Here is a 22500-nt window from a genome sequence, read left to right as displayed (position 1 = left end):
ACTACGCCCTTCTAAAATCCCACTACGTCCTTCTCAAATCCCACTACGTCCTTCTCAAATCCCACTACGCCCTTCTCAAATCCCACTACGCCCTCTTGAAATCATGGGAGAAACACTGCTTTCCCAGTAGCAAGTTGAAGATTTTCATTTGGTGTTTAATATTTTTAACTAAAACCACATTACGTTTGTGTCTGAATTTGTCAAATAAGTACAAACAAACAACTCATGTCTGTATCGCTGTCATTTGGAGATATAATATATATAATATCAATTGTAATGTGAAAGGTGATAATGGTCTTGTTGGGACATCTCTCATGTGGTCTCTTCTGTTCCTCAGGTCATCCCTCCTAAAGGCTGGAGGCCGAGGCAGACCTACAATGACATCGATGATCTGGTCATTCCTGCTCCCGTCCAGCAAGTAGTGACCGGCCAGTCAGGGCTGTTCACTCAGTACAACATCCAGAAGAAGCCAATGACTCTTCATGAATTCCGCAAGACTTCCAATTTAGAGAAGTGCGTTCCACTGCATTTTACTCACAAATCACAGAGTTTGTTTTTGCTGATGGTTGTGCCTCTGGTGCAGGTTTGACCATCCGCAGTGTGCAGACTGTGAGGACCTGGAGAGGAAGTTCTGGAAGAACCTGACCTTTAACCCTCCTCTTTATGGAGCAGAGGTCAGCGGGTCACTGTATGATAAGGTCAGTTTAAAGAACGTCTCATCTGTCTTTTATCTGCCTAAAGCCCGGTGTGACCTTTGCCTAAAGCCCGGTGTGACCTTTGCCTAAAGCCCGGTGTGACCTTTGCCTAAAGCCCGGTGTGACCTTTGCCTAAAGCCCGGTGTGACCTTTGCCTAAAGCCCGGTGTGACCTTTTGCAGGACGTGTCTGAATGGAACATTGGCGGCCTCAGCACCATTCTGGACTGTGTGGAGGATGAGGGCGGCGTGAAGACTAAAGGGGTCAACAAAGCCTCCCTGAGCTTTGGGATGTGGAAGAGTGCGTTTGCCTGGCACACAGAGGACATGGACTTGTACAGCATCAGCTATCTTCACTTTGGAGAACCCCAGTCATGGTACAGTAACTAACCTCCCACATGTCCACCCCTTTTGTCACCCACTCACTCACTCACTCACTCACTCACTCACTAAACCTCTAAACGCAGATTATGAGTGGTAGGGTTAGTGCTGGTGTGTTGCTGAAGTGCACGTGCAGTAGCGTCTTCTTGTGTTCAGGTATGTCGTCCCCCCAGAGCACGGCAGGAGGCTGGAGGCCCTGGCAAAGGGTGAGGCTCAGAAACCAATCTTTAAGTGGATCAACTGTACACATTATATCATGAGCGTCTTGTTTCCAGGTTTCTTCCCGGGGAGCGCTCAAAGCTGTGACGCCTTTCTGCGACATAAGATGACTTTGATTTCACCATCAATTCTGAAGAAATATGGAATTCCATTTGAAAAGGTGTGTGTCTGTGTCTGTGTCTGTGTCTGTGTCTGTGTCTGTGTCTGTGTCTGTGTCTGTGTCTGTGTCTGTGTCTGTGTCTGTGTCTGTGTCTGTGTCTGTGTGCGTCATGGCAGAGCTGAACTTTACTTTAAATGTTCTCATTCAGCTCAGTGGATTTGAAATGGTTGAAATTCTCCAAATATTTTTTTTTTCCAAGAGAACATTACAATTATTTTTGAGGGGCCGGTCCAGGTCAATGGTTCGATTCTCACTCTGACCAAGGACTTTAGGCAAGACACTTCACCCGGCTTGCCTAGTATGAATATGTTCAGTTCGTTAATTGCTGGTGGTGGTGGGAGGGGCTGATGACGGAGATCAGAAGCCTCACTTCTGTCAGTCTGCCCCAGTGCAGCTGTGGCTACAGTGTGGAGTGAATGAACCATGAATATACAGTGTATTATATATATATATATATATATATATATATATATATATATATATATATATATATATATATATATATATATATATATATATATATATATATATATATATATATATATATATATATATATATATATATATATATATATATATATATATATATATATATATATATATATATATATATATATATATATAGTATAATATTATACTATAATATTATACTATATATATATATATATATATATAGTATAATATTATACACTACAAGACATATTTCTCTCTTGCATGTTTCAGGTGACTCAACTCGAGGGCCAGTTCATTTTGACCTTTCCATTCGCATATCACGCTGGCTTTAACCACGGCTTCAACTGTGCCGAGTCCACCAACTTTGCCACTTTGAGATGGATCGATTATGGCAAACGGGCATTGCAGGTAACGGAGTGCCACTAGAACATCTACAGACATGTGACGGGCGCAGTGCCACTAGATCATCTACAGACATGTGACGGGCGCAGTGCCACTAGAACATCTACAGACATGTGACGGGCGCAGTGCCACTAGAACATCTACAGACATGTGACGGGCGCAGTGCCACTAGAACATCTACAGACATGTGACGGGCGCAGTGCCACTAGAACATCTACAGACATGTGACGGGCGCAGTGCCACTAGATCATCTACAGACATGTGACGGGCGCAGTGCCACTAGAACATCTACAGACATGTGACGGGCGCAGTGCCACTAGAACATCTACAGACATGTGACGGGCGCAGTGCCACTAGAACATCTACAGACATGTGACGGGCGCAGTGCCACTAGAACATCTACAGACATGTGACGGGCGCAGTGCCACTAGAACATCTACAGACATGTGACGGGCGCAGTGCCACTAGAACATCTACAGACATGTGACGGGCGCAGTGCCACTAGAACATCTACAGACATGTGACGGGCGCAGTGCCACTAGAACATCTACAGACATGTGACGGGCTATGTGTCATGTGCTTGTTTCTCTAGTGCGCTTGTCGCCCGGACACGGTGAAGATCTCCATGGACGTGTTCGTTCGCACGTATCAGCCGGAGCGTTATCGGTTGTGGGAAGCTGGGAAAGACACGGTTCCCATCGACCACTCTAAAGCCACAGTGTCTGCACCGATGCACAAGGCGTCTCACAAGGCGTCTCACAAGGACATCAAGAAGAAGAGAAGTCCCACTGTAGCAGACTCCGCCCCTTTAGTCCTGGCTGACAAGTACGTTCTGAAGACGAGCTGCAGAAAATAATGTAAATGTGTAAATATAGAAGAATTCATGACATTTTTTTATGCCCAGAAATGCAAAACCACATCAGCTGGAAGCAGTTGAAAACATCACACCTGAGGACGCCAGAAAGACACACAAGACAAAGACGTCTCGAAAAGCATCTCCTAAAAAAGAGAAAGGTTTGAGCTGTTATTTTAAATACTGCACATGATTTATGTTCGCATTTCACGGCCTCCTGCTGGTGCCAGAGTCGGGACTAAACATGGACCGGCCTCCTGCTGGTGCCAGAGTCAGGACTAAACATGGACCGGCCTCCTGCTGGTGCCAGAGTCGGGACTAAACATGGACCGGCCTCCTGCTGGTGCCAGAGTCAGGACTAAACATGGACCGGCCTCCTGCTGGTGCCAGAGTCAGGACTAAACATGGCCCGGCCTCCTGCTGGTGCCAGAGTCAGGACTAAACACTGCCCGGCCTCCTGCTGGTGCCAGAGTCAGGACTAAACACTGCCCGGCCTCCTGCTGGTGCCAGAGTCAGGACTAAACATGGACCGGCCTCCTGCTGGTGCCAGAGTCGGGACTAAACATGGACCGGCCTCCTGCTGGTGCCAGAGTCAGGACTAAACATGGACCGGCCTCCTGCTGGTGCCAGAGTCAGGACTAAACATGGCCCGGCCTCCTGCTGGTGCCAGAGTCAGGACTAAACACTGCCCGGCCTCCTGCTGGTGCCAGAGTCAGGACTAAACACTGCCCGGCCTCCTGCTGGTCCCAGAGTCAGGACTAAACATGGACCGGCCTCCTGCTGGTGCCAGAGTCAGGACTAAACATGGACCGGCCTCCTGCTGGTGCCAGAGTCAGGACTAAACATGGACCGGCCTCCTGCTGGTGCCAGAGTCAGGACTAAACATGGACCAGCCTCCTGCTGGTGCCAGAGTCAGGACTAAACATGGACCGGCCTCCTGCTGGTGCCAGAGTCAGGACTAAACATGGACCGGCCTCCTGCTGGTGCCAGAGTGCTGTAGGAAAAGGAGCTTCATGCTTCCGTAGCTCCTTTAACCTGTTCCCATCCTCCTGAGGCCGGCGATCATTTTCCAAATTACAAATATTCTCTTACATCATCACTTTTATTTCCGTATTCAATACCAGCAAGTTATACATCATTTTAAAGATGATTTACTCAACAAAACGGATATCTCATTGATTTACATTGAATAATTTGCCCCAAGAAGCAATTGCCAATAGTTTGTAAGAAAGTCTCAACTTTTACAAACTCATGTCCTGTTTGATGTTTATGACGGACGAAACGGCTTTAATTCTGTACATCCTTGTGCTCCGTCTGTCCCTAATTATTCACACAGAATTGTCTCTATTCTCGTGCGTAAAGGCTGTAAAGAGCCAGATTTTTCGGCAGGAGGCGCCTAGATTTTACGCATAACGTTTTCTGATTTTATTAGCCTTTTGGACGTGCATTTTGTTAGATATATGTATTATTATACCAATACAAAAATAAAATAAAAATATTATTATTTTTTTAACCTCGATATGGGAAATTCATGGGTAAACTCATATTTACACATTTTCACATACATTGTTTTTAGCAGTTATAATAGTGGCCTACAAAACATCAAAATGTATGTTTTATGATTTAGGATCACTTGTTCCGAATATACTTTTTGATACAAAAAGGTCAACAGCACCAAAATGCCTGTTCTAGAGATCTGAAACTTTACACAGTTGTTGTCATGACAACAGCATGTACAGTGAACAGCATAAGCACACAATGAAGTATGTCATGCTCAGGACCATTACAAATGGACAATATTCAGACGAGACTAAAAAAAGGATGTTTTGTTCATGTTTGTGCTTCTGTAGTGTAAGTTCTGAAGCCCTAACAGTGTGACATCTGCACATCTGCAGAAACTAGAAGGCCTAAGCTTTCCCATGATGTCTGTCCAGCATATAGACTAAGGTATATGCTGTGCATGTTTGTCTTTTTCTTGTCACTAACTTAAGATGAATGTGCTTCTTTTCAGAAGCAATTGAAGAGAAGAGTGAACCAAAGCAGGAAAAGGACCCCAAACCACTATCAAAGTCTCTGGGTCCAAAGAAATCCTCCAATAAACGCTGCCCATTGAAGAAAGACAAAAGTCGAGTTGAGGTTCCAGACCGGGGCATCAGAGAGCCTGGTGACACCTTCTCTGAGCGGGTGGAGGGCCCAGAGGAGCTGCCAGCACTGACCAGTCCTCACACCAAAGTGTTCCAGAGGACGCTGAGCCCCGCCGATGTCCTGCACGTCCACAGCTACGCCAAAGGAGACTACAGCGAGGAGGAGGGACCCCCCATGGACAAACGAGAGGGCGGCACCACAGACACTGGAACTGTGGAGGACGATGGTGGACAGCCATGCAACACCGTGAGTGTGAACATGCTACATGCAGGTGCTCACTAAACGTGCTACATGCAGGTGGTCACTAAACGTGCTACATGCAGGTGGTCACTAAACGTGCTACATGCAGGTGCTCACTAAACGTGCTACATGCAGGTGCTCACTAAACGTGCTACATGCAGGTGGTCACTAAACGTGCTACATGCAGGTGGTCCTGACACCCTGACACCCTGACACCCTGACACCCTGACACCCTGACACCCTGACACCCTGACACGAACTGTAGAGGTTTAGTTCAAATCAGACTTGACACTTCCTGGTGTGTTGCCATAGTGACTCTGGACCTGGAGGAATCTCATGGAGCATGTCAAGATGGTCCATGGGCCACTTCACTAGACTCTAAAAATATAGCCCAGCATGACACATGTACTCTCCTCTAATACAGCTGAACGCGGCGTGACTGTACTCTCCTCTGATACAGCTGAACGCAGCGTGACTGTACTCTCCTCTAATACAGCTGAACGCGACGTGACTGTACTCTCCTCTAATACAGCTGAACGCAGCGTGACTGTACTCTTCTCTAAAACAGCTGAACGCGGCGTGACTGTACTCTCCTCTAATACAGCTGAACGCGGCGTGACTGTACCCTCCTCTAATACAGCTGAACGCGGCGTGACTGTACTCTCCTCTAATACAGCCGAACGCGGCGTGACTGTACTCTCCTCTGATACAGCTGAACGCGGCGTGACTGTACCCTCCTCTAATACAGCTGAACGCGGCGTGACTGTACTCTCCTCTAATACAGCCGAACGCGCTGTGACTGTACTCTCCTCTGATACAGCTGAACGCGGCGTGACTGTACTCTCCTCTGATACAGCTGAACGCAGCGTGACTGTACTCTCCTCTAATACAGCTGAACGCGGCGTGACTGTACTCTCCTCTAATACAGCTGAACGCGGCGTGACTGTACTCTCCTCTAATACAGCTGACCGCAGCGTGACTGTACTCTCCTCTGATACAGCTGAACGCGGCGTGACTGTACTCTCCTCTAATACAGCTGAACGCAGCGTGACTGTACTCTCCTCTGATACAGCTGAACGCAGCGTGACTGTACTCTCCTCTAATACAGCTGAACGCAGCGTGACTGTACTCTCCTCTAATACAGCTGAACGCGGCGTGACTACTCTCCTCTAATACAGCTGACCGCAGCGTGACTGTACTCTCCTCTAATCCAGCTGAACGCGGCGTGACTGTACTCTCCTCTGATACAGCTGAACGGAGCGTGACTGTACTCTCCTCTGATACAGCTGAACGCGGCGTGACTGTACTCTCCTCTAATACAGCTGAACGCGGCGTGACTGTACTCTCCTCTAATACAGCTGAACGCGGCGTGACTGTACTCTCCTCTAATACAGCTTAACGCGGCGTGACTGTACCCTCCTCTAATACAGCTGAACGCGGCGTGCCTGTACTCTCCTCTGATACAGCTGAACGCAGCGTGACTGTACTCTCCTCTGATACAGCTGAACGCAGCGTGACTGTACTCTCCTCTGATACAGCTGAACGCAGCGTGACTGTACTCTCCTCTGATACAGCGGAACCCAGCGTGACTGTACTCTCCTCTGATACAGCTGAACGCAGTGTGACTGGACAAAGTAGCTACAACACGACAAATACACGACATATATGACACATTTGAACTGCTTTCACTACACAGTTCTTTTATGATCTCCTTATGGTACAAAATGTGTTTGTATTTAGTGTTATTAGGGTTATTGATGATGTTTGATGGAGTTTGTTTCTTGTTGGCAGGTTGAAGACATCGATGTGGACGACAGTAAACCTGAGCGTCTGGACCGGCTGCCTGGACATCACCCTCTCATTAAAGAGGGCGTGAGTGACGGAGGTCTGAATAAGCTGCCTTTTCATTTCATAATGTCTTTATGCAATGTTCATATCTTATCTATTGGGTGACTGTTGCTAGTTATATTAAGAGTTACATGAAGACTTGATCATGTGATCCTTTGGTGAGAAGGTTGTACCCACTGCATGTCGCAATATACAGTTCAAAAACAGCAGGTGAATCGAAACATGCAACAGAAAACAGGATGAATAACTTATGACCACACATCACTGCACGTTATATATAAATATATAAATATACACACACACACACACTGCTTGTTCTCCATGAACAGGTCCTGGTAGCATTACTTTTAAAAGTAACTTATTGCGTTACATTGTTACTGCTCTGGAAACCAACGTGTTACATGTCTGCGCTTCTGTCTTATGAATGTATCTCATTAGACACTCCTGCATCACCAAAAATGTACATTCTTTTATAAACTTTATAAACTGAGCTTTTAACTTTTTCAAGATGGCGCCACTGAAGGCTGCCTCAATTCTGCAGTGCTGCTGTTTTGTCTGTTCTGTCGGTTTTTGGGAGGTTTTCAGAGCTGCCACAGACAGTTTGGATGAGGACACGGAAACTGTGATGTCACACATTCTGTGAGGACAGCATTAGACCATCTCACACCAAAGTCACTTTCAACAATGACAAACTCTGGTTCAGACTTAAACTGAGGCTGAGACAGAAGGAGGCGGAGCACAGGGGCGGAGCTAGAGGGCGCTACAAAGAGGCAAAGTACGGATTTAGCAGGAGGTGTCGAGAGCTAGATCTCAGCACAATACGTGTCGAAGCAGCAGTTCTCAAACAACAACCCCGCCTCTGTGTGGAGTGGCACCGCCTCTGTGTGGAGTGGCCCCGCCTCTGTGTGGAGTGGCCCCGCCTCTGTGTGGAGTGGCACCGCCTCTGTGTGGAGTGGCCCCGCCTCTGTGTGGAGTGGCCCCACAGGGGGAGCACTGACTTCCTGACGGGTCAGAGGCAGTGTGTGCGGCTGGGGAAGACTCTCAAATACTGGGACTGCTCTTCTTCCTATGACAAACTGCTGCACCTCCAGCCACGACTCTGTAAAGCTGATCAAGTTTGTGGACGACACCACCCTCATCACCATGACGACACCACCCTCATCACCATGACAACACCACCCTCATCACCATGACGACACCACCCTCATCACCATGACAACACCCTCATCGGGCTCATCTGGGACGGGGATGAGTCTGTCTACAGGAGGTGGAGCGGCTGGTGCAGCGGTAACAACCTGGAGTTCAACGCCCAGAAGACACAGCCCCCCCTCACCATCTCAGACTCCCCCATCACCACTGTGGACTCCCTTCACCTCCTCTGCACCACCAGGACCTCAAGTGGAAGCCACCATCACCAGGACCTCAAGTGGGAGCCACCGTCACCAGGACCTCAAGTGGGAGCCACCGTCAGCTCCATCATCAAGAAGGACCAGCAGAGGATGTACTTCCTGACGAGCTTCTCACCTGGACATGGACTATTTGAGCCACTCCCCTCAAGCAGGAGGCCACTCCCCTCAAGCAGGATGCCACTCCCCTCAGACAGGAACCTCCCGCCGCAAGAACAGTTTCTTTCCCTCTGCCGTTGGACTCATGAACACTTCTTAAATTATAGTTAAAGTGACTTTAGTGTCAGGTTTTTAACTACAATTTAATCAATCACTCATTGCACTATATCTGTAAATTCAACCGTATAGAATATTTTTTATCCTATAGCAGATTTTAATTGTTTTTCTTCATTTTATATAGGTTTTTTTATCATTGTTTTATGTTGCACCAAAGCAAGTTCCTATGTTTGTGAATTCTGTTCATTATTAATGGCAATAAACCTTTTCTGATTCTGATTTTTTATTAATTTGTTATGTTGACAGATTACCACAATACAAAGCCGTACATTTGTAGTTTGGCAAGAGTACAGACGCACAACAACAGAACACAGGCCTGTAGTTTATTCAAATCACACTCACACATCACTGTTTCCTACATTTACTCCTCAGATACAAAATGGTGATTATAACGAACGAGTTTTTCAAACTGCGTCTGAAAGTTTGTGTCTCTTTTGCGTGAGGACAAGACTCCCAGTCACTAGCTGCACAGTGCACGCGCCCGCAGCACGCCCCCAACACGCCCGCAGCACGCCCGCAGCATGCCCCCATCACGCCCGCAGCACGCCCCCAACACGCCCGCAGCACGCCCCCAACACGCCCGCAGCACGCCCGCAGCATGCCCCCAGCACGCCCGCAGCACGCCCCCAACACGCCCGCAGCACGCCCCCAACACGCCCGCAGCACGCCCGCAGCACGCCCCCAGCACGCCCGCAGCACGCCCCCAACACGCCCGCAGCACGGCCGCAGCACGCCCCCAACACGCCCGCAGCACGCCCCCAACACGCCCGCAGCACGCCCCCAACACGCCCGCAGCACGCCCCCAACACGCCCGCAGCACGCCCCCAACAGGCCCACAGCACGGCCGGAGCACGCCCGCAACACGCCCCCAACATGAGATTTGACCAAAACTAACACATTACTCATTTGAAAAAGTAACTTGTTGAGTACTCGATTACATGGAGCACAAAACTAACACGTTACGTTCCTCGTTACTATGTTAAAAAGTAATTTGAGGTGGGGGGTAACGCGTTAGGGTTCACTCCGGACCAGAGTTCGCCTATTGGTGTTCTGGGATATAGTGCTTTACAAGTAGTTAAAGTAATTGCTCTTTAATTCCACAACTGATTGTAAACTGCTTCTGCAGCTACAGCTTCCCCTGTGGCAGACTGAGCCCACTGACCGCTGCCACTCAACCCCTCACACACGAAACATGGGTGAAGCACTGACAGCTGCCACTCAACCCTCACACACCACCCATGGGTGAAGCGTGCACTGGTCAGAGCTGGGATCAAACTGAAACTTAATGTTCCTGATTTGTTCATCTTTGTTCGTTTGCAGGTGGTAATACAGAGCTTTACCATCATCAGCTCGTGAACGCATGGAATGAATCAGTGATTGAAAACTTGACTTCCTCTCATAATTGTTTATGCCCATGTTGTGCTGCAGAAGTCCCAGAGGAGATGACCCCGGTAAATGAAGGTGGCCTGGAAGGTGAAAGCTGGGCTAAACCTTTGGCTCACCTGTGGCAGAGCCGACCCCCCAACCCAAAGAAAGAGAGAGAGTACAATCTGCGCATGGGCATGAAGCCTCCGTACTGCTGCATCTGCGCTCTCTTCCACACTTACCAGCAGGTACAGAGCTGCTCACATACAGCAGCTAAAAGCACGTCACAAATGACCGGATTTTGATGGTTACGCTCCCTCAAAGCAGAGAGTACCTATATCCAAATTGTTGAAATCTAACTCTCAAACCCTTTGTGTTGTTACTATGCATGACTTTGGGTCTAAACCCGCTCTGATTCAAACACATTCAAACACAACAGCTGTACAGTATTTGACATGTTTCACACGCAGATCCAGCCGCACCGACAGTTGGTCACAAAGTGCTGTTCAGTACAATGAACTATATGGAAATATATATATTTTTGCTGGCATAGTAAATAGTGCTGCATGCTTTTTTTTTTTAATAAGTGTTGAATTGATTTTTTTTAAAGACTAGTTTTAAAATGGTTCCACTCTAAACATGGAGCCAGCAGACGTACTTCATACGATCTTGGCTGTTGCAGACGGAGGTTTCCAGTAGTGCGAACACTCCAATCATTCTTCCGGGGACTAAGATGAGGACCAAGCCCCTGATCCCAGAGTCCTGCTTCAGCATCAACACAGAGGACGACTCCAACGACGAGCGGATCCTGAGCACACCCTACGTAGAGGAGGATGGGACCAGCCTACTGATCAGCTGCGCCGAGTGCTGCGTGCGCGTCCATGCCTGTCAGTGCTGACACATCCTTGCACAACATAAATGAGTTTGAGCTGGCGTACTTTATGGGGTTACTCAAGGGTGCAGGTTGGCAGGTCTGACACTGATGTTTTCTATGTGCAGGCTGTTACGGAGTTGATCCTGTCATTGTGGATAGTGACTGGAAGTGTGCGCGCTGTAAAGCCAACGCTTTCACAGAGGTAAATATGTGTGATGAGTTAGTGTGAAAGAGAATATACAGCATGTATACCAGTTATTTTTCACAGGTTATTGCAAAAAGCTGATCGGGGCTCCTCCCCTCTCCAGATGTCACTGTCATTGCCCACGTGGGCGTTGAAGTCCCCCAGTAGAACGACGGAGTCCCCAGTCACTGCACTGTCCACTTCCCCTCCCAAGGACTCCAAGAAGGCCGGGTCCTCTGCACTGCTGTTCGGCCCGTAGGCCGCCACAACAGTGAGAGACCTGTCCCCCACCCGAAGGCGAAGGGACACGACCCTCTCGTCCACCGGGGTGAACTCCAACACGTGGCGTCTGAGCTGAGGGGCTATAAGCCCACACCGGCCCCGCCCACACCAGCCCCGCCTCTCCCCGCGGGCAACACCAGAGAAGTGGAGCGTCCAGTCCCTCTCGAGGAGATGGTTCCAGAGCCCAAACTGTGCGTGGAAGTGAGGCCGACTATATCTAGTCAATATCGTTCAACCTCCCGGACAAGCTCAGGCTCCTCCCCCCAGCGAGGTGACATTCCATGTCCCCAGAGTTAGTCTCTGTGTCTGGAGATCTGGTCGCCGAGGCCCCTGCCGTCGACTGCTCCCCAGATCACTCTGCACCGGCCCCTTGTGGATCCACCTGCGGGTGGTGGGCCCACGGGAGGACGGCCCCATGTCGCTTGTTCGGGCTGTGCCCGACCGGGCCCTGTGGGGAAAGACCCGGCCACCAGACGCTCGCCGTCGAGCACCCAACCCAGGCCTGGCTCCAGGATGGGGCCCCGGTAACGCCGATCCGGGCGACGTAACTGGCCTTGATCTTGAGCTCATCATAAAGAGCTTCTGAACAGCTCTTGGTCTGACCCATCACCTAGGACCTGTTTGCCCCTGGAGACCCTACCAGGGGCTCAAAGCCCCCGACAACATGGCTCCTGGGATCATTCAGTCGCTCAAACCCCTCCACCACGTCAAGGTGTCGGTTCAAGGAGGGTTCACAGATTGTCCGTAACGAACACCATGTTCAAGCACAATCATCCATCAGTGCACGTGGCACCAGGACACAGGCCGGTGGTCAATGATGGACTTTGTTGTCGTGTCATCTGACCTCTGACCTCCGGCCGCGTGTCTTGGACACTCGGGTGAAGAGAGGGGCAGAGTTGTAGAGCACCACCTGGTGGTGAGTTGGACCCTCTGGTGGAGGAGGAAGCCAGACAGACTTGGCAGACCCAAGTGCATTGTGAGGGTCTGTTGGGAACGTCTTGCGGAGCCCTCTGTCAGTAGGGTATTCAACTCACACCTCCGGGAGAGCTTCTCCCATGTCCCGGGAGAGGCTGGGGACATTGAGTCTATTCTCCATGTTCTCCGCCTCCATTGTCGATGCGGCAGCTCGAAGCTGTGGTCGCAAGGTCTCCGGTGCCTGTCGCGACGGCAACCCCCGAACCCGGTGGTGGACACCGGAAGTAAAGGATGTCTTCAGGCTGAAGAAGGAGGCCTATCAGGCCACTCCGGCTTGTAGGTCTCCTGAGGCCGTTTACAGGTATCGGCAGGCCAAGCGAGCCGCAGCTCGTGCTGTCGCAGAGTCAAAAACCCGGGCCTGGGAGGAGTTCGGGGAGGCCATGGAGGAGGACTATTGGTCGGCCATCGGTGTTGACTCGTCCATCACCCAAGCTGAAGTAACTGAGGTTGTTAAACTCTTCAGTGGCTCCTCAGTGGCTCCTCAGTGGCTCCGGGGGTGGATGAGATCCTGAGGACCTAAAGTCTCTGGATGTTGTAGGACTGTCTTGGCTGACACGTCTCTGCAACATGGCGTGGCGGTCGGGGACAGTGTCTCTGGACTGGCAGACCGGGGTGGTGGTCCCTCTGTTCAAGAAGGGGGACAGGAGGGTGTGTTCCAACTACAGAGGGATCACACTCCTCAGCCTCCCATAAGGTCTATTCCAGGTACTGGAGAGGAGAATCTGACCGATAGTCGAACCTCAGATTCAGGAGGAGCAGAGTGGTTTGGGTCCCGGTCGTGGAACACTGGACCAGCTCCAGTCTCTCCATCGGGTGCTCGAGGGTTCATGGGAGTTTGCCCAACCAGTCCACATGTGCTTTGTGGATCTGGAGAAGGCTTTCGACTGTATCCCTTGTGGTGTCCTTTGGGTGCTCCGGGAGTACGGGAGTACTTACCCTGGAGGAGTTCCACAGTGAAGGGGGGATCTGACTCTCACAGACGGACGCAAGGTAGACAGTGGAGCTGGAGCCTCAGGAGGAGAACCAGTTCTTCAGGAGGAGAACCCGTTCTTCAGGAGGAGAACCCGTTCTTCAGAAGGAGAACCCGTTCTTCAGAAGGAGAACCAGTTCTTCAGAAGGAGAACCAGATCTTCAGGAGGGGAACCAGTTCTTCAGGAGGAGAACCAGTTCTTCAGGAGGAGAACCAGTTCTTCAGGAGGAGAACCAGTTCTTCAGGAGGAGAACCAGTTCTTCAGGAGGAGAACCAGTTCTTCAGGAGGAGAACCAGATCTTCCAGGCAGATGAAGGACTGTCCATATAGGGTGGAGACCGCTTCACCAGGAGAGGATCATCTGGGTCCACAGGTCCTCGGGAATGGAAGGGATTTATCAATTCACTTGAACAAACTTTATTTTTCGCATATGTCATTTTGTGTTGAATTAAGTGAAATGTGAAAGCAGAGCGGTTACTAGCTGCCATTTCTGATTATTTTTTAGAACTGCTGCCTTTGCTCATTGAGGGGAGGAGCTCTGCAGAAAGCCAACAACAACAAGTAAGACTTGTATGAGCCACACTCATACTGACCTGTGAGAACTGCCTGACCTGTGAGAACTGCCTGACCTGTGAGAACTGCCTGACCTGTGAGAACTGCCTGACCTGTGAGAGCTGCCTGACCTGTGAGAGCTGCCTGACCTGTGAGAGCTGCCTGACCTGTGAGAACTGCCTGACCTGTGAGAACTGCCTGACCTGTGAGAACTGCCTGACCTGTGAGAACTGCCTGACCTGTGAGAGCTGCCTGACCAGTGTGTGCTGCAGGTGGGTCCATGTGCTGTGTGCTGTGGCTGTACTAGAAGCTCGCTTTGTCAACATCGCTGACCGAAGTCCTGTGGATCTGAGTGGAATCCCCCTGCAGAGGTTTAAACTGGTGAGTTTCACCTGGTTTATATTAATATTAATATTAATATTAATATTATTGTGTCTAATGTGATGATGTTCTACCAGAAATGTTACTACTGTAAGAAGCGCATGAAGAAGGCGTGGGGCTGCTGCGTGCAGTGCTCTCACGGCCGTTGTCCCACGGCCTACCACCCAACCTGTGCCCAGACCGCAGGGGTCCTCATGCAGCCCGACCACTGGCCCTTTGTGGTCCATGTCACCTGCTGCCGACACAAGGGCCCCACGCAGATTGAGGTATGACCATATACTATGTGACATGGTTAATAACAGATGTTTCTGAGTGATAGTTTGGGGATTTCTTATGGTCAGATCTGTATTTTAGCAAGCCTTGAAATAATTATTTTTACGTCCCTGTCAACATGACAGGTACCGATCATTTGGTACCTGTCAACATGACAGGTACCGATCATTTGGTACCTGTCATGGCTAATTCTGAATCGGTCACAAGGAAAGGAAAACAGAATAACATAATTAATGAAAAATGAACTTTTATTAACATGTCTCTTTATCATTTACAGGCTGAGAAATAGATTTTCAAAGTTAGGGGCCAGGGGGGTCCCCTACCTAAAAAAGTTAGGGGCCCCCCAGCAATTTCAGGGCCCCACAAGCGCGCGCGGCATCGCGGCGTCATAAGAACAAGATAAATGCGTTGTTTAAAACCTGGTTATTAGCATGTAAAACAATTTAAAGTACTTTTATCTGTTATTTGATATGAAGAGCGCAAATACGGAATTCCTATAAACCAGAGATCATGATCTTTAATACTGTTTAATTTAATATAATAATGTTTCTTAGATACAAAATAAATACTGTTTACAGCATTTGACACAAGGAGATCTTGTGGAATATATGAAATCACAGCCTACAAAATAAACTACTAACATATATACATTGCCCCGATGCTAACAACTCAAAAGGAGGGCGGGGCCCTTGGGGCTCTTGGATACTTCCACATTGACATTGTCCCTAATGTGCAAAATTACAGCTTTTGTTGCAAACAACTTTAAAAAGACTGAATTGCGAACTGAGGAGAGATTGACGCCCGCCAACCTCGATATCACTTGTGGCGCAAAATTAGACCGGGCATTTCCGAGTACAACCGAACGCAACCGAACGCAGCGGCCCATCAGATGCCCGCTTTCATCGACATTAGATCACGGACACCGCTCGGCCAATGAGAAGCGAGAAGACTGCGAAGTGGCATGTCTGTCAAAACGAAACTTAAGCGATGGAAATGCCCGCGCACATGCGCTCCGCTGCCTTCCTCCGCTGTATAACTACAGCAATAATCGTGGTTTGTAGTATAGCGCGCCCGAGTTTGTGCATAGGAATCGCTTTGGGCATGTTCACCGCGCTGTTTTTGCCTATTAAAAATATATATTACGGCGAAAAATTTGCGTCTGTCAGATGTCCGGAGCAATGATTTTGGAGTCGGTCAAAACTGATTTTTGCGCCGGTCATTGACCGTGTCCGGCCCGTTATTTCGAGGCTTGTTTTAGTGTTGCACCTCGACAGTTTCAGCTGCACTCTTCCTCCCAAGTGTCACATGATTTCACTGTGACACGTCTGCTCAGTGTGAGATAGGTGTTACGCCCCCTCGTACTGATTCAGTCTGGTGGGCTCGTTTCCAGACCTCGATGGTCTCCTTATCCAGCGATGGTACTAGTTGCTCTCTCTTTGGTCTGAAATGGCGGTCTTGAGCTGCTGTTGTTCTGCTTGTTGCTTTATTGCTCGTGTGGATGATTTAGTGGTCTCTCTTTTGCTTTTCATTTGCTGTTCCTTCTTTCGCCTGTTGAATGCTCTTCCTGTGATGCACCGAAACATGTTTAGGTACGACACTGAAATACAGTTCTACTATAACTATAAGAAACGATTCAAATGATTAAAGGCGTAATTAACCTAATCGGACTATGTTTCAGAGTTATGCAAACGTGTTACTGTGGCCGTAGCAATTAACAATTCAAATCAAAATATATATTTTGAAAGGGGTAAAGTCACTGAAAGCCATGAATAGTTGAGCTGGTAAGAATTCTATGGAATGACATGCTTTTTACTCGTTATCCACATGTCAACATTCCACAACCACAAATGAATATTTCCTTTTCACATTGCTATTAATACTTAAATTAAATGTATTTTTGTAACGCCCAAAATCACAACAGCAGTTGTCTCGGACGACAGTGAAAAACAGATTAAACAATGTCCATAGTCCTTAGTCCCTCCTTCTTGGCCAGGAAAAACTGCTAAACTTCTTTGGGAAAAAGTATAAACCTGGAGCAGTTCCACATGAAGGAGAGATCTGACTCACAGACGAGAGAGAGACAGAGGAGCTGGAACCACTCAGGAGGAGAACCAATTCTTCAGGAGGAGAACCAATTCTTCAGGAGGAGAACCAATTCTTCAGGAGGAGAACCAGTTCTTCAGGAGGAGAACCAGTTCTTCAGGAGGAGAACCAGTTCTTCAGGAGGAGAACCAGTTCATCAGGAGGAGAACCAGTTCATCAGGAGGAGAACCAGTTCATCAGGAGGAGAACCAGTTCATCAGGAGGAGAACCAGTTCATCAGGAGGAGAACCAGTTCGTCAGGAGGAGAACCAGCTCTTCAGGAGGAGAACCAGCTCTTCGAGGCAGATGAAGAACTGTTCATATAAAGTAGGCAAGGCAAGGCAAGTTTATTTGTAGAGCACATTTCATACACAAGGCAATTCAAAGTGCTTCACACAGCAGGAAAAATGCATTCAAATCACAAAGAAATTACAGAAATACAATAAAATTAACTAAATTCAAAATTATCAATCCAACTGATTTTCTAAACTAATAAAATCACAAACAAAAGAGAAGAGTGCAACGATAAAAATCCCTTCAGTCATATGCGCAGCTAAACAAAACTGTTTTTAGCTTAGATTTGAACATTGTCAGAGTAGAAGCCTGTCTCACATCTTCAGGAAGACTGTTCCAGATTTTAGCTGCATAAAACTGAAACGCAGATTCCCCATGTTTTGTCCTGACTCTGGGCACCAGCAGGAGGCCGGTCCCTGAGGTCCTCAGAGTCCGAGATGGTTCATATGGCACTAACATATCCAATATGTACTTTGGTGCTAGGCCATGGAGAGACTTGTACACAAGCAGAGCTGCTTTAAAGTCTATTCTCTGAGCCACAGGGAGCCAGTGCAGAGACCTGAGAACAGGACTAATGTGATCATACTTCCTGGTTCTAGTCAGGACCCGAGCAGCAGCGTTCTGGATGTACTGCAGCTGTTTTACAGCTCGTTTGGAGAGACCAGTGAGCAGGCCGTTACAGTAGTCTAATCTACTGGAGACAAACGCGTGGATAAGTCTCTCTAAATCTGGTTTTGACACTATATTTTTGATTTTGGCAATGTTTTTTAGATGGTAAAAAGCTGCTGATGTTATTGATTTGACGTGGCTATTAAAGTTCAAGTCTGAGTCCATTATTACCCCCAGATTTCTAATTTGGTTTGTAGGTTTTAGAGCGAGACTCTGGAGGTGACCGCTAACACTTTCTCTTTGTTTCTGTGGGCCAAAAACGATTATTTCAGTCTTGTCTGAGTTCAGCTGGAGAAAGTTGTTTTGCATCCACAAACTGATCTGTTGGATGCAGTGACAGAGTGAATCTACTGGTCCATAGTCACCTGCCGATAGTGAAACATAGATCTGAGTGTCGTCTGCATAATTGTGATAGGACACATTTTCACTGCGTATCAACTGACCCAACGGCAGCATGTAGAGGTTGAACAGAAGGGGACCCAGGACTGACCCTTGGGGCACTCCACAGGTCAGGGTCATGTGGTCTGAGACACAGCTACCAATTTCAACAAAGTACTTCCTGTCTTCCAGATAGGACCTTAACCAGTTTAGGGCAGTGCCAGTGATGCCCACCCAGTCCTCTAGTCTCTGTAAGAGGATCCCATGATCGACAGTGTCAAAAGCAGCACTCAGATCTAACAGAATTAAGACTGAGGCTTTGCCCGTGTCAGTGTTCAGGCGGATGTCATTTGTCACCTTGACAAGAGCAGTCTCTCTGTGCTGTGCTGTGATGAGGTCTAAAACCTGACTGAAAAACATCAAATGAGTTGTTTATTAAGAGGAAATCTGTGAGCTGTTTGTAAACAACCTTTTCAAGGACTTTGCCCCAAAATGGCAGATTAGAGATGGGCCGGTAATGACTCAGTACTGCGGCATCAAGACTGCTCTTCTTTAGGAGAGGCTTTATGACCGCAGTTTTCAAAGACATTGGGAATGTTCCAGATTGAAGCGACATGTTAACTATGTGAGTGAGTGGTGCTAACAAACTGTTCAGCACAGACTTTAGAAATTTGGTGGGTAACACATCAAGGCAGCATGTAGATGAACTCAGACTGGTGATGATCTCATGGACAGTTTTGTCAGTTACTGGTGCAAAGTGCAAGTGTCTTGGTGGTTTTAGGGTAATTTTTTGCATTGTGGGATTTATAGCATTTTTAATGCCCTGAACTTTGTCATTAAAGAATAATGCAAACTCATTACACTTCAATGTGGAAATGAGTTCTAACGGCAGCTGAGCTGGAGGGTTTGTTAATCTGTTTACTGTGGCAAACAGGACACGCGAGTTGTTACTGCAGCTTCCAATTATTTCAGAAAAATATCTTTCCCTAGTTCTACATAAGATTAGGTTGTACATGTTCAGCTTTTCTTTGTAAATCTCTTTTTGAACCTGGAGCTTTGACTTGCGCCATTTCCGTTCGGCCCTGCGGCACTCCCTTTTCTGTGCCCTGACCGAATCATCATTTCTCCACGGCGCCTTCTGCTTATTTTTAACCATTTTAGCCTTTATAGGGGCGATGGTGTCCAGAACATTCAAAACACTAGATGTAACAGAGTTCAACAAATCATTTACATTAGAACATGAGACATTTTCAAAGTTTATCATTTCCATAAACAGTGCACCTGTGCCATCACTTATGTGTCTCCTCTGAACAACTGCAGGACCAACCGGAGGTTTGGGAGAAACAGACAGGTCAAAGAAGACACAGAAATGATCAGACAGAGCAACATCGATCACATTAACATTTGAAATATTTACCCCCTTTGTAATTATGAGATCTAGAGTGTGTCCTTTGCTGTGGGTGGGGCCTCTCACATGCTGAGTAAGACTGAAGGTTTCAAGGACAGCATCAAGCTCTTTAGCGTTTCTGTCACAAACATTATCAACATGCACATTGAAATCACCTGTAATGACCAAACCATCAAAGTCTGTGCATATGACTGAAAGCATCTCAGTAAAATCATCAATAAAACTTTGGCAGTGCTGGGGAGGCTTTTATAAAACAATGAAGAGAATGGCTAGAGACCGTTTTAGCTCCATTTTAAAGGATACATACTCAAATGATGAAAACACCCCAAAAGACAACCTGCGGGTAATTATTTCATCTCTAAAGACAGCACAGACTCCACCCCCTTTTTTGTTTTCTCGTGTTTCAGATTCAAACTTAAAGTTGGGTGGAGCAGATTCTATCAGAACTACATTTCCTGTGTTTTTGTCAAGCCATGTTTCAGTTAAAAACATAAAATCAAGATTATAAGAAGAAATAAAATTATTAATTAAGAGAGATTTGTTACATAAGGATCTGACATTTAGCACAGCAAGTTTCAGACTAGTTTCAGTGAGACTGGGCTTTATCTTTTCACAGGGAATATGAATCACATTTCTCAGATTGGGCCTGACTCGCATTTTGTTTTTCCATCTGTGTGATGATGTGGCTACAGAAATAGCACTAGGGGGGGCTCTTTTTACATAGGGCCCCGGGTTGGTTTGATTTTAGTTGATAGTAGAGACCGTTTCTCCAGGGACTCGAGGAGCCTCTGGATCCACAGGTCATAGATGAGCCTGTTCCACTCCTGACGTGAAGTGGGAGAAGAAGAGAAGGCAATGAACAGACACAAGTGAAATTAAATGTTAAATATAATGTATCAGAGGATAGAGCTCAAGCTGCCATACTTCCCCCAGAGTTGCTCGTAGGGCAGCGGAGCTGAAACTGTAGCTTTATATTTCTGTTCCTAACTGGCCTGACCATAAGTCATTTCAAAGAGGAACATTTTAAGCCTGGACTTAAATGAAGAGACTGTGTCTGCCTCTTTAACATGGACAGGAGCTCTACCTCCTACTGTGCTTTTAGAGACTCTTGGGACCACCAGAAGGCTCTACCTCCTACTGTGCTTTTAGAGACTCTTGGCACCACCAGAAGGCTCTACCTCCTACTATGCTTTTAGAGACTCTTAGGACCACCAGAAGGCTCTACCTCCTACTGTGCTTTTAGAGACTCTTGGCACCACCAGAAGGCTCTACCTCCTACTGTGCTTTTAGAGACTCTTGGGACCACCAGGAGGCTCTACCTCCTACTGTGCTTTTAGAGACTCTTGGGACCACCAGAAGTCCAGCATTTAGAGAGTGAAGAGCATCTTTGTTCTATAGCATCTTTGAGGTGGGAGGGGCCATGTCATTTATGGCTTTGTAGGTCAGGAGGAGGAGTTTAAATGTGATTCTAAACTAGACAGGGGCCGGTGAAGAGACAGTGCTTCTGCTCTAGTGGTGTGGCTCTAGTCACTTCAGTTCCCAGAGTGACCAGAGCCTAGTGATGCCTGGAAGGACTGGTCAGGAGGCGTGTGCGTTCACAGGGAAGCTGTTCAGACACAGCTTGACATTAAAAGTAGATGAACAAAAAAAGCCACTTACTTTTGCCCACTTACAAGGGGTGAGGAGGTCAGGGTTCATCCGGCCAAGAAGCACCCTTAGGAGTTAAAAGAGGAAGAACATTCTTCGTAAAACAAAAGTGACTCTATGGAGGTGGCACTCCTCCGGAAGAGTTGCATAGTGCAGGGACCCCCAAAATAACTATGCAACTGACTTCACAGTAAAGTTAAATAGATGTCTGCATTTTCAATCTCAGAATGTTCATGATATTCTAGAATATTTATATTCAATATTCAAATGAAAAGGCAGAGGCCTATAATTGTTGTTGAAAGAAATAACCAAATAGAACCTTTGAACCTTATCTCAGCTTGTTAGTGATTCAGTTTAGATATTTGCCATGTTAACAACAATTATGGCTTTTTGAAGAATGATCCGTTTGTCCCAGTTTTGTTTCATGTGGATAAGAGATATTAACCACGAACGAGGTCAACATCATTCACCTGCCATAATGAAACTAATGTTTTTTTTAGAATTAAGATGTTTTGTGAACCCAACCTTCCTTTTTTGTTTTAGCGCAACAAAGCAGCCATGCACGAGCTCACAGTGGGTCAGAAAGTCATCTGCAAGCACAAGAACGGCCGCTACTACCAGTGTGATGTGGTGCAGCTGTCCACGGAAACCTTTTATGAAGTCAACTTTGATGATGGCTCTTTCAGCGACAATCTATTCCCAGAAGATATTGTGGTATGCATAATTAATATGAAATAAATATGGATTTCTTGTATGTTGTATTTAAGCATGCACGGTGGCAAATGATCTCTGGGTGGAGTCTGCACGTGGGTGGAGTCTGCACGTGGGTGGAGTCTGCACGTTGGTGGAGTCTGCATGTCCTTCTCTCCGGCCTCCTCCCACTGCATGTGTTAGGTCAAATTGGCAACTCTAAAAATACCCATAGTGAATGTATTCGAGAGTGAATGGTTTTCTGTCTGGATGTGATCATGAAGCTGCTGCACTTGGTTTTCTTCTTTTTTTGTTCGCTCTTACACCCGTGAAGAGCTCTTACGCCCCTGAAGAGCTCTAACAGAGCTCTAACGCCCGTGAAGAGCTCTAACGCCCGTGA

At 47.5% G+C, this 22500-nt stretch overlaps 1 protein-coding gene across 3 annotated transcripts in view; it reads left to right on the top strand.

Moving 5' to 3' along the window:
- Positions 1-22500, top strand: part of LOC140353713 (lysine-specific demethylase 4A-like) — a 35724-nt gene that overhangs the window by 5283 nt on the left and 7941 nt on the right. For all 3 annotated transcript variants that reach the window (XM_072438403.1, XM_072438404.1, XM_072438405.1), the window contains 17 exons: positions 338-513; positions 584-698; positions 877-1070; positions 1231-1280; positions 1350-1453; positions 2177-2314; positions 2901-3133; positions 3213-3322; positions 5173-5552; positions 7338-7431; positions 10505-10689; positions 11124-11328; positions 11441-11517; positions 14232-14287; positions 14551-14659; positions 14737-14925; positions 21954-22124. In XM_072438403.1, coding sequence (XP_072294504.1) covers positions 338-513; positions 584-698; positions 877-1070; positions 1231-1280; positions 1350-1453; positions 2177-2314; positions 2901-3133; positions 3213-3322; positions 5173-5552; positions 7338-7431; positions 10505-10689; positions 11124-11328; positions 11441-11517; positions 14232-14287; positions 14551-14659; positions 14737-14925; positions 21954-22124 — 2586 coding nt within the window. The remainder of the gene's footprint in view (positions 1-337; positions 514-583; positions 699-876; positions 1071-1230; positions 1281-1349; positions 1454-2176; positions 2315-2900; positions 3134-3212; positions 3323-5172; positions 5553-7337; positions 7432-10504; positions 10690-11123; positions 11329-11440; positions 11518-14231; positions 14288-14550; positions 14660-14736; positions 14926-21953; positions 22125-22500) is intronic.

This window comes from Eucyclogobius newberryi, unplaced genomic scaffold, assembly GCF_026437365.1.
Source record: "Eucyclogobius newberryi isolate DKJ021-1_F unplaced genomic scaffold, fEucNew1.0.hap1 SCAF_9, whole genome shotgun sequence".
Taxonomy (NCBI): Eukaryota; Metazoa; Chordata; class Actinopteri; order Gobiiformes; family Gobiidae; genus Eucyclogobius; species Eucyclogobius newberryi.
Note: the sequence above shows the minus strand (reverse complement) of the source record. Positions and strands in the feature narration are given on the sequence as shown.